Here is a 13,283-nt window from a genome sequence, read left to right on the forward strand (position 1 = left end):
AACTGTTTCTTCAAAAAAGTTCAGGGGACTATTTAAGGTCATTGTATCCTTGTAGTGCATGACCTACAGGCCTAATAGAGTTTAGTGGGCTTGCTTGAAGGTCCATCATATCTAACATTAGCAAGTGTTTTCTATTACACCAGTATCTGATACAGAAGAGTTTTCTATCTAAAGGAAATTACCAAAAGGATTCACAGGGACTCCCTTTTTCAATCAGCACCACCATTTTTCTCTGAGGTTCTTTTTATATCTATTTCATTTACATCAGTGTAACAAAAATTAGTTGGCAAGGTGAAACTGTAGATCAGTGTTGAAAATTTCTCCTAAGCAAAGTCTGGCTAGTATTGACTTCAGTGTACAGTAGCAGCATGTTTGTGCTGAATGGTGGTATGAACTCCCCATCTGCAGATGTCAGCTTCCGAACTATCACGCTGGTCAGGACTGAACATATGGTGGAGCAGTGTTTTTCAAAACTTGGTTCTGCTGGCAAGGATTGGCCTCTTCATGCTGTAGACTTTGTTTATGGTTGAGGAAGGGAGGAAGAAGAAAAGGAAAAAAGAGTGGTGTAAATAATCTGACTATCAGCAGCAGTGCTTCCTCACAGAAACACAAGATTTTTGCATCTGGCGCTTGTTCTTGCTTAGGTTACCCAGGAGAGAAAAGTGTTGCAGGAGTTAAAAAAGTGATAGAATTGGGGAAATGTAGCTTAATTAAAGAAAAACTCAATAATTAAGTTATTGAAGAGCCCACATAAGCCTGCTGAGATAATTTCATAAAACCTGATCTGTGTGCACACACATACAAATATTTAAAAAACTGAAAAAAAAAGAATATTCATTATTTTCTAATTAATTTAAGTTGATGATACTTTTGAGGGTACAAGCCTTCCCTTGGGTCTGAGGGAGGATGAGAAATCTTCTGTTTTTTTCCTATCTTTTTGGAAGGAAAACTTTTATACCTCTCCATGAAGAATCTTCCTGAAGAACGTGGTTAGATATTTGGCTCATGGCATTGCTGGCTGCACCAAAAACTTATTGCCAATATCTGACATGATATTTACTACTTTTGTTTCAAACCTGGTAGAGAGATTGTGTATCCAATGTTTTGCCTGGTTTTTCTGGTACTGTGCTGCTACATCTGAGAACAGACCCTAACCCCTACAGTTCCTACTTTGCTGGTGTTTGTATGTCATCAGGGCCGGCACAGTGCTGCAGCTGAGACCACATGCAGGTGGAAGTCAGTGACCTTGCATTCTGCTTATGCTGATATGACCCTGAGTCCCCAGTGGCCTCTGTCCCTGGCCAGGTAACATTACCTGTGTAATTACAGAGAGCCTCTTCATAATCTGCTCATTTGTCCTTGCAGAAATCTAGAGGGATCTCCATTAGAGGCTGTTAATTTTTGCTCTAAGAGTGTTTAGTCTGGGAAGTACTCTTTGATCCCTGCAACAAGCAGCTTTTTTCCAGTGTGGGAAGTACCTTGATAATGTGGTCAGACATCCAGGCCACAAGTGGAACATGGGTGTCCTGGGGACTTCTGCCCCTTTGCAGAGGGGACAGTTGTCATTATTCTGCACTTGGCCTTGCAAGTGAGGCTGCTGAGCCAGTGCTTAGGCTGTATCAGCACCAAAGCTGTGCACGGGTGGTGCAAAACCACTGATGTTTTCTGTACCTTAAGCTGCCTGTACAGAACCAGTGCAGCTTAAAATCTGATCCCTAGTGTCTTTACTGATGACGTTAATGAGGTTACCAATTAATGGCACCTGATGGGCTGTTGTAGCAGTGGTTTTGGTGATGGAGACAGCTGTCCTCTGGGAGCTGTGCTGAGACCATGAACTCATTTTGTATAAGCAAGGGAACAGCTGTTGCAGAAACATGGATGGGAAAGATAAGGTCACACGTTTCATCTCCCTGCCACCCCAATGCTGTTCCTTGCCATTGGCAGCAGGTAAAAGGAGGAAGCAACTTTAGGAACAAAAGCCCTTGCTAGAGTTGCAGCCAGAGACTTAGACACAAAACCACTATATCCTGTCAGCAGTCCTCTGATTCATCCTCTTCCCCTGACTTTTGAAATGTTGTACCAATTAACTAGGATTTTGAACCTTTTTTTTTATTTAGACCTTTTGTCACTGTGCAGGGTTGATCTGTGGTGTGGTATGCTTTTGGCACTTCCCTGCAGTATGTAACACTTGGCACTTGCATTTCACATTATGTATTAAAAAAGCTCCCTCTGCCAACACCCTTACATCAGAAGATTATGAGTATTTGGAATAGAATTTAAAAATATATATATTTAATATACATATTTTCACAGGCAGCACTTTGGGGTAATGACTTATTATTTAAGCTTCACTTTAGTGTTAGGTTACTTTGGGTGTACAGTAGTTGCATTTCATCAGTCTGAAAAAAGGTGGCATTATAGATCTACATTGCATTCCCCTAGTGCTTGAATACCTGTAAAGTATAGCACACTTTAAATTATAAGTGGGAGATGGTTCATTTTTGGAGCATGACAGGAATGTTAAGAGTTAAGGTTTGTTTAGTAGCTTGTCCATTTCTTTTTTCTGAGCTGGTGACAATACCTGATCTTATAATTTAGGAAAAAACCCTGAACATACTTAGCAGGCCCACACTAGCATTCACACCCATTTATTTTAAAATCCCCTGCAGTAAAAAAAAAATTTGAGAAGAATTATTTGGTTTATCCTTGTATTATTATTCAGGAAAAGCAAATCTTTTCATGCTCGTCAGATACAAAGGACTGTCTATCTTGAGACTAAAGTAAAACTAAGTTTTGTATATATTATAATTGCTACTAACTTTTGGAAAGAAAGTTTCACGGAAATCACTGTACAGTGTGCTGAGCTGTTGTAGTGGGGAGCTGAAGTCCCTTCCCCTTAAAATACTCACCAGGAGTAGCTGACCCTTCCAGATTAGCTGTGAGATTGAAAAGGCAGTTCCCCGCCAAGCATTTAGCTTGGCATTGCAGTCTTTGCTGGAAAAGTCCTGGAGCAACTGTTTACAACTTGGCAGATATAATTATCAGATAAAATGTATGAAGAGTAGAAGGACATGAAAAAGACAATGTCATTTCAGTATTCATACACTTAGTGGACACTTGTGCTTCAGTGAGTTGCTATCCTTCATTTTTTTACTTAGTCTGATGGTGTGCTTACAGTTTCTTCAGCAGCTGAAGAAATCTCTACACAGAAAGATTACCACCAGCCTCAGAATATCTTTGAAACTTTTTTAGTGTCTTAAGAGGAATCTTATAGTTATCTTAATACTTGCCTCTATGGTCAGTTTTACTTTCAGTAAAAGAATAAAATGTTACTTTAATGGGATGAATTTTCACACACTTTCATCTTATTTCATGGTAGAACTGAAATGTTGACAGCTTTTTTGGCTTAAAATCTACAATTTATTAGAAATCATAGTATTACAGAAAATTGCTGTAGAAGGTCCTTATACCTAGATGAATCCTTTAATGAATCATGAAGAAGGAATACATGCATTAAAACTTTGGTCATGAATGTGAACTTAAACAAAAAGGCTTCAGTTAGATTTAGCTCTCTGTTCAGTTACCCTTGATGTCCAGGCTAGGTTTATCAGCTCTCAGTTGCTTAAAATAGTGACTTTGAAGAGGGCAAGTGAAGTGTGCTGGATGTTTCCAGACCTGTCATGAATATTTTCAAAAAAAATCAACTTCAATGTCAAAACTTAATTCTTTCTAATAGAATGCTAACCCATTAGAAAAGAGACAATATCCTTCAGGGAACAGGAAATAATACAATCTGGTTATCAAAAAAAGAAATAGTTATTGCTTCTCTTTCAAAAGATAAGCTTCAGAAAAAAAACTTCTTTGAAACTTCCTAAGATCAGAAATTACTTTAAGACAATTTTTCAAAATTAGTAATTCACAAGTAAATAGTAGTTAAGTTCATGTTAATAAAAATATGTAATTCAAGAAATTGCTTTCTTTTAAAATCTGCAGATTTTGTTTTGTTTTGTTATTGTTATTATTACTACAAATTTACCATAATTTTTCATCTTTGAAATGCAATCTGCCATTCCTTTGCAGGTGTTGTATGCTCTCTTCCTCTCTCTCTCTGTCCAGTTCTAGCTTTGGTTCGATTGGAATTGTCACATACATTTCACTCAATATGATGAATGTAGTGCCTGGGTTACTTTTTCATGTACTAAATACACCAACTCAACAAACTCTTGTAGACAGAATAGAGCATTTATTTGCTTTCTCTTTCAAAAAATAAAAGAAAAAGGCTAGCTGATATCAGACTGCATATAACAATAGAAGCATCATCTGTTGTTTTAACAGGCCAAATAGGCAGGAATTTGCTAGAGAGGGAGGCCTGTAGAAGGGCTAATGTGGCAAATAAGATCTGTTTCAGAATAAGTATTTGTTCAGCTTCTTTCTGATTTCCTGAGTCACACCAGGGCCATGTGTGTCCCTGAGCTAGATAATTACATATCTTTCTCATCAGTTTAGGTAATGTTCATCACAATATGTGTGCATGAAAAATCCTATCTTGTTTCCTTATTAAGGAAGGTATGTAGGCATTTATGTTGGCATTTTAGTTTGGAAAACGAGTATGTCTTTGGAACAAAGCTCCTGACCACGCTTGCTGGGCTTTGTTGCACAGTGTAATATTTTTTCAGTATATGAACAGATTCATTTCAGTGAAAGAAAACTGGCATTTGATAGACATGCACCTACTGGGTTGTGACTAGAATTGTGCCTATTGCAGAGGTTCAAGTTAGAGATATCTTGAAATGCTTACGGTGTGGGATGGGCTCCTTGGCATCATGTGCTTTGCTCCGCAGATGTGCTGCTCCTGCGGTGACCTGCTTGCTGATGGAGATCCAGCTCATGGTGTTTGGTTAGCCTGCAGCTAACCAAACTTCACGAACAGTGAAGTGTGACCCAGCTTCTGACCTGCTTTTGTTCAGAAGGGTTGTGTAAATGTTTAAACATCACAGGAAAAAATAATCAGGTGCTGAGGGAAAAGGGTATTCAGACCACAGTTAAGAAGCAGCTCTTAACTGTGAAGAGTGAACTGCAACCAGGGCTCTCTGCCTGTCCTGTGTTTCTCACAGGGTTTCCTGCTGTTCCTTCAAGACTCTGAATGCAGGCATCTTTTTGAAATGATCTCTTGTATCATATGTCCATGCTTGTTTTTGGTAGGAGACTCGAGTCAGTACTTGCACTCCATGTTTTAGTTCAAATATTCTCTGCATTCCCACTGATGATAGATCTACCTTTCACAGAATGGGTCAGGTTGGGAGGGATCACTGTGGCCATCTGATCCAACCTCTGTGCTCAGGCAGGGTCATCCTAAAGCACATGGCACTGGGTTGCATCCAGGCAGTTCTTGACAATCTCCAGTGAGGGAGACTCCACACCCTCTCTGGGCAATCTGTCCCATTGCATGGTCACTGCACAGGAGTTCTTCCTCATATTTGGGTGGAGCTTCCTGTGCATCAGTTTCTGCCTCTTGCCATCCATATACATTTCTAAAGAAAGATGAGAAAAAAAATTTTTGCCCTTTAATATGGAAAGAAATTAAATACTTATTGAAGAGAGCACTGGCCATGTTAGTATCCTATTCATGCCAAAGAAACCTCTGAAAATACCCTTGACAATATTTTGTGTATCATGAAATTATCTCTGGGCCTATTTTACCTTGCTGCAAGGAAAGACAGGTGACAGACCTAGACCTTCCTTATACAATTTGGCAAGTTGAGTTTCACAACCCATTCCCTCTCCTTGATAGAGCTTAATTTAATGGAGCTAATGATCTACATCAGATGATGGCCTCACCTAAAAAAATTCAGTAGGATAGCCCTTTTGGGTGGGATATTTTAGACTTATATGGTACCCAGCATTCACCCCTCACAGTTTATGGACAGATTTGTCTTTGGTGCTTTCCCATCATCTGAAACAGTTCAAGAGATAAAGGAGAAAGGGACTTCTGCTCAGTATTGATTTTGCGTATTGGCTGTTTTGAACTCACCTATCAAGCCAGTCCAGTAAGAGGACTTCTTGTCACCTTCAGCTTTCATGCACCAAAACTCTGTGTCTATTGCTTAATTTTAGTCTCTCATCTCAAAGGGTAAATTAATTTCCCATTTAACTTCACTTTATTCTCTTTGTTTTCATGATCTGTGTCTACAATTAGTTTGACTCATTCCTGCCATGTCCTAGCTTATTTGTTTAGTTCTTGTAGTGTATGTTTTTTCTAAAGGGAGAACTTGTCAGCTGGAAATGGTTCTGGTGTATCTGTTTTAATATAACTCTGATTTTTCCTGTCTCCATCTGCTGGTAAAAAATGAGATTTGCTATTCAAACATGATATAATGAGGAACAGAAACTGTAAATTTCAAATAACAAATGACGCTTTTGCTATTATAGACATTTTTCATTTGGAACTGGATAGAAATGATCAGTTTATTTATTTTAGGCTACTTAATAATAGCTACCAAATACTAATAACTTTTACTCTTTTGTGGATTTTCACTGTGCTGACAGGAATGAGTCAGATATTCAAATGGATGTACTCATAACCTGGGAGTTCAAATACATGGTCTGATTAAAGTAATTTGTTCATTTCTATGGGAGTAAGAGGCATTATAAAATGCTCATCCCTGTTTTCAAATATCAGTATATCTGCTTTACAGTTGTTTTACTGGACAAGCAGATAAAGGAAATAATGTAAAATGGAATTTTCAATTTGTTAATTTGTTTTGAATTATTTCTGCAGACAGATATATAGGGTTCATGTTACACATCAACTACCATTGTTTCCTCCTAAGACTTTCCATACAAAATTTTCATATCTTGAACCCTGAGGGAGTAAAACATCTGCATACAGTCATGTCAGGAGCTCATCATGCATGAACTAACAATGTGTAGGGCTATGAGCAAAACTTTTTGCTCATTCAGGGTACAATGTTTCAGTCAGCAAAAGACTTTTTTTCTCATCCAGGGAAAATTCAAAATGTGGCACGAGTCAGCAGAGGTGTGGAGACATAAATGAGCTTTAACTCTCTTGCTGTCTGAGCTGATTATATGAGAAAAATGTTACACATCATATTTCTGCATTCAAAGCAGTCTTAGATTTATGTGTGATTTATATTATGTAATGAAATATTTAGGTGCATTGTTATTTGCATCTACTCCTAATGTTTTGTAGGTGCTTCTGGCTTTGATGCTTCCACAACAGAGATTTTTATAGACCTGAACATTTTCTATAAAACTACCAACCAAGACTTTCCTTTTATTTTCTATTCCCGTCTATCATGTGTTTATAGGAATATTTTTCAAACACTGTCAAGATGCTGATAGTTATATTCATTCACAAAGCAAGAGGGTGTTTTATAAGACCTATTTCCTCTTAGGAATTTCAACAGGAGATGGGGCAGCAAGGAATTACAAGCACTTTTGTTTCAGTGGCATTAATTTTAAAGGCTTGTACTAAATTATTTTCTCCTGTGCAAAGTAACAATAAAAATGACAACCTTTCATTTAATAGATATTTTTGCTTCCTTAAGAGTTTTATCTATTTGCTTTACAGGCAAACTTTCTTCCTTTCTTTATTCTGCCAAGCCCTGTAGATTCAACCTCAATAAAAGAGACTGCCTGTCTCCCCAACCATCCTGGTTCACTGGGATCCTTAGCACTTTCTGGGAGGTGCACAACTCTCTGCAAAATTCACTTCTGTTCAGAAATTTATTCTTTGTATACATATCTAAAAGTCCCAAGGAAACAAATTTAATCTCAGAGTACAAATGGATTTTGTAGTGCTAAAAATGAAAGGAAACATTTCTTTATTTGTATCCTAAGAATACAGGAAAATCTCTGGATATACATAAAATCAAGAGTAAACAGGAAAAACTGTAATGCAAAGAGTAAAATGAAGTAAAATCTCACTGATAGAGAATGAAACCTTTCCAGCAGCTGTAAGGATGAATGTAGTTTGTCAGTGTCTGTCACACTGCTGACCAGAGAGGCATCTGAGAAAACTGGTTTAGGACAGGGCGTGGCATACCTCAGTGATGGCTGAAAGGAGAGGGATGATATGGCCTGAAAGACTGGAGAGTCTAAGTTCAATACTTGAAGTAAAGCATTCAGTGAGGCTTCCATTCCTAAATCATTTTTGAAAGTGAGGCTTGGACCCTTTCCATGCTGAATAAAAGTCCTAAAAATACCTCAGTGATTTATAAATATCCTCCTTGCTAGTCCAGAGTTGTTACTGCCCAACTCACTTTGAAAGTGGTATTTAAGCTTCCTAGAATTATCAAGAAGAAACTCAATTAATATCTAGTCTACCCAAGATAGGATTTACTCATAGTATCCCTGACAGATTTTTTGCCTAACCTGGTCTCAAAATCCTCCTATGATATACATTCCACAGCCTCCCCAGGCAAACTGTTACTGAGCTTGACTATCCCCATCAATAGTAAGTTTTTCCAAATGTCTGATGTAAATCACCCGTTGTGTGGTTTAAGCCTATTACTTGTCCTGTCCCTTGTGGACATTTCATAGCTTTTCAGTCATGGGAATAGCATTATGATGCATTCTCTCATTCAGTTTTTTTTTTAGCCTTAGCTGAAGCTAAAAACCTGTCCCCTTAGGCAATGTGAAAATTTTTACCCAAAGTCATCTTATAAAGCACAGCTGCTTTGTTAATGCCTTTATAAAATAGCAATTTCATGATAAAAGTGTAGTAAAATGGCATATGGCAGGAAAGCCTGACACAACTGCATCCACTTCAGAGACTTTATGGTTTAAATGGAGATTTGAAGTTTTATAAATTTCTCAGCATTTTACCTATTGGGATGTCAGTATGGAATATCAAAAGTATCAGTAAGTAGCTACCTTATTCAAATTACTCATGTGGGGTATTGCTTCTGCAGCTGAGGCTCATGGCTCTGCCCAGCATTGCATGTTGCTGGATGAACTGAGCAGGTTGCTCACAGCACCTTGGCACCTTCTACAGCACTGCAGGTGTTCTGAATCAAGGTCTACCTCATTGTCTTAGACAGCACCAAGCAGGATGAAGCCAACTCAGTCATGTCCAGGCTCCGCTAGATAAAGTTACAAATATAGATATTTAATTACACCCCCTGAAGCAGTTTCTACTCTAAGCCATTTCTTTCCTACCCTTTTTGATTGAAAAAGTTTGGAAAGTTTGTATTCATTTTCTAGAACTTCAATTAGGAGTCATGATAATTTATGCAGACTTTACTTCTGTGTATTTTTAGAAGTAATACCAGTGCTTATTGATTTAGTCAGCTACATAGAGAAATACCCCTCCAAGAACACCCCCAGCTCATACCTGCCAATCTTCGGGTGTCCATGTCTGGGGAGAGAGGTAGGAGGACCATTAGAGAGAGCACTGCACACTAGGGCCACCAAAAGCAGCAAAATGAGTTTAATTTCCGAGTTTCTTCTTTAAATGTATTCATAATGTTTGCATGTGTCAGCTCTGCTGAGGTGGCATCTCAGGTTTTAAATTAATATTGTTGTAATGCATTTATTTTTAATTAAAAAAGAGAGCTCCCTCATAGGAAATTCATAAAATAAAACTAATTAGTAATAAACAGATTAAATCTTTGTCAGTTAATCAACACTATAAACTTCTGAGTATTTGGAGAGCAGTGTGAGATAACACTGTCGTCATAATAAGAGTGTTTGAAATCATCAGGGATCCCACTGTGCTGTTTGGGTGGTGAGAAAATAATGATTGAAGATGGGCCCCCCTACAGTGCTCACATGTGAATTCCCCTAAAGATTAAAGCTGCAAAGATCTGAATTTGATGTTGGCCCTATTCTAAAGCAATTTTTTTAGAAGAGTAGGCAATGGTGGTGGATAGTACCAAGCAAATTCTTAATGATGCTTAAACCAAACCTGTCACAACACCACATAGTTTTTGAGCTAGTGGCCAGCAACTTATCGTGGGCTGGGAGCTTTGCAGCTTTCTCAGAGCAACTGTTTCCAGCAGATCTGAGGCTTTGACCTGTGGTGGAGATTGCCCTGCAGATTTCTCACATTCTTCCACCCTCAATCCTCAACACAGTAATTTCCATCAGAACTGTGGCAGTCCTCTCATGGCACTTGTGCCAGGGTTCTGGCCAGGTCCATCTGTCTCCTGGGAATAAAGAGCACAATGGAAGAGACCATGTAGCTTTGGGCAGGGACCTTTCTGAAGAAAGTTGTGAAGAAAGAAGAGTAGGACAGGGCATAGCCTGTCTGCCTGGTAGTGTATCAACACCTCCTAACCCACTGTCACTTGGGATAATGTACATTTAGAAGGTTACGCTCTAAAGGCATTGACATTTTCTCCATTGCTACTAGGAACGTGTCAGAGCTCCTCTATATCACCCTGGGGGGTTCTTTGGAGCCATTGGGATTATTTGGGTTCTTCCTTTGAAATATATAAAGAATTTAGGTGGGCTGGAATAAAAATAAGGGGAGTGAGAAAAATGAATCACTTTTGTCCACATACAGCAGACTTAGTGGAGTGAGTTAGCAAGAAGTTATGATCCAGGAAACAGCAAGTGGGAGTCATACAGAATTCTTATCTTTTAATTTCTCATCTTTGTCTTTATTTGGTTACTGCAGCCATAATTGCATGTGTTTTGTCATAGAAGTGCCCATGTAAATCAGTTTTGTTGTGGCATGAATTAAACGAGCAGTAATGGTTTTATAAAATACATTCGGTTTGGAACACTGTTATTGCTTAAAATACACAGTGAATGTTAGATTATACTGCTGCCTCCAAAGATCTAAATTCGAATACAGTGTTGGAGTACAAGTGAATTGGCCATTCTCATTTTATTTTTCATATACCGGTGTTGTATTACAAACTGCAGCCTGCTTGATAGATGTCTATTCTGGAAAAATGAGAGTCCCAGTTCCTGCTCCTTCATTAGAACTGAGTCCATAGGCAGCTGTAAAACAAACAAAACCTCATGTAGATGGTTCTGTTAAAAAGGCAGGAGCTGAACTGCACTGGTTAATTTCAGAGACATTGGGGACTGTTTCTTTTCAGAAGTCTTTAGCTACCCTGACACCATCACTTTTGAAAATCAGATGCTAGGTGTTCTCACTTTTCCACTTCCAACTGGACATCCGTGTGCGAAAGTAGAAAATATTTAAAACACTCCTTTCTTTTCCTCATATTGTAGTATGTCTTCATGTAGTATGTCCTCATATAGTATGTCCTTGTAATTTTTGCAAGGGCAAATTGTTTATAACAACTTCCTTCATATTCATAATTACAATCAGCTCTTTGAATTAAAACCTTTTATTAAACATCTTTATGAAATACTCAGCACAGATTTACTGGGGAGTGAGAGAATAACAGAGCTGTTGCATCCTTGCTAACAACCACATAATGCATTTTTGTGCCATGTGTTTGGGACAGCTTCTGCCTTTGAATAATGTTTCTGCATTTGGAGAAAGAAGCACAGATAGTTTTTGTTTTGTTTTTTTAAATACTGGAGTGGAAGATCCCTTCCTATCAAGACGCCAAATGTCCTGGTTTGGCAAAATGGGCTTCTTGCAAGGGTCTGTGTGATCCTTCTGATCACACAGCTTTCTTACAATACTGTGTCTGTTATTTGCATGGTGGGTGATCTACAGATATTAATGAGTCTTTAACTCCCTTCTAAAAAAGGGCAATGTGTCCCATGATTATCATAATTTGTCTATTCATCTTGTCTCCCTTACTTTTTCTGTTCTTTTTTTTTTTTCCCTTTTCAGGATGGAGTAGGTGTAGATGAGAAGCTGTCTTTACGGCGGGTGGCCGTCGTAGAAGATTTCTTTGACATTATCTATTCCATGCATGTTGAAACTGGGCCCAATGGAGAACAAATCAGAAAACATGCTGGACAAAAGAGAACCTATAAAGCAGTAAGTACAAAAACCAGCTTAAAGTGAACACCATTCTCTAAAAATGTGAGTTATTTGGGTTTAGTCACATGGCATGAGATTTGTGGGGTTTTTTTCCAACTAGATTAGTACTGACACCCTCACTCTCAAATTGATTTCAGAGATCTTTCATTAGTGCATGAAAACATATTGTTTAGAAATCACATTTGCTGTGTAATAAGGGCCACATCCACTGACTTCACTAGACATTCTCTCATTGGTGCAAGAAGAGAATTTGCTATTCCTAGAATGGTTTCTAATAGCTCTATATTAATTAATCACTATTAAATGGATGAAGTGTTAAAGCAGACTTAGAAGGTATTGTCACAACTTGGCTACATGGATTGCTGTGTTTCAGCATATAAATGAAGGTGCCTTATAGTGTATTGCTGCAGACTAAGTGTTACCTAATGGTTTAATGGTATGAAAACTTGTAAATGTCCTAAATTCAAAGGGCTGGAAAACTACTAAGTATAATAATGAAAGTGCTGAGGGGGCACCTCCCATTCCTGCATAAACTTGCTGAGTAGAGAGAAAATACTATTTTAAAATTTTAATTGCATCATAGTCCTAAAATAGCTATAAATGGCTTTTGTGATTAGTGACACAAATATAATACTTTGCTGTCCTATGGAGAACTAATGAAACATTTGCTACACTTTCCCAAGGTGCTTAAAATTAATGGTCTTGCCTGGATTTGGGTGACTAACTTTCCATGTGCAGGCTGTGATAGTGCCCGGCACACTCAGGTTGATCCTGGCCCACCTGACCAGCTGTTTCCAGTTGCTGAAGCACCAGGGGCTCTCCCAGGATGGCAGGGCAGGGGTGCCCAGCCAAGGCCCATCACATACCCCTGACCACACTGCAGGGCATCCAAGGCATGTCTCCCCCTGGTCCCAGCGGGATGTGGCTGGCAGGGAGCTGTGGACAGGGCCCTGAGGTGACCTATCACACTGGACACAGTTCTTCATCTTAAGAACAGCCTGCAGTTATGTGAGCCGGTTTTCATTGGAGGTCACTGGAATATGGGAAAACTCCAGGTTTCTGATTCAATTTTGGCTGTGAGAAACAGCTGTTTTCCATTACTGTTTCTTTCACCCTTACAGCAATCTTTTCTCTATATCTGTGAATCCCTTCACAGATATTTTATTTATAGGCTATTTCAGATGGTTTGTTGAGGGATAAGCTCTTGGCAAAATTTCTTATAATTTGTTCCCAGAGGTATTGACCTTAAGATAGACATATGAAGACATCTTTCATGTGGGTGTGCTTTTGTAGGGCTTGGAGTGTTATTTCAGGGTGATCTAATGCAAACTCTCTAAATTAATTT

At 38.6% G+C, this 13,283-nt stretch overlaps 1 protein-coding gene across 3 annotated transcripts in view; it reads left to right on the forward strand.

The window, feature by feature from the left end:
* The window catches only part of NOL4 (nucleolar protein 4), a gene marked incomplete at both ends in the record, with an annotated part of 183,696 nt that overhangs the window by 23,097 nt on the left and 147,316 nt on the right, over positions 1-13,283 (forward strand). For all 3 annotated transcript variants that reach the window (XM_084203142.1, XM_084203143.1, XM_084203144.1), the window contains one exon: positions 11,786-11,935. In XM_084203142.1, the coding sequence (XP_084059268.1) occupies positions 11,786-11,935 (150 nt within the window). The remainder of the gene's footprint in view (positions 1-11,785; positions 11,936-13,283) is intronic.

The sequence above is a fragment of the Fringilla coelebs genome (genome assembly GCF_963513975.1).
Source record: "Fringilla coelebs genome assembly, chromosome: 1".
Lineage (NCBI taxonomy): Eukaryota > Metazoa > Chordata > Aves > Passeriformes > Fringillidae > Fringilla > Fringilla coelebs.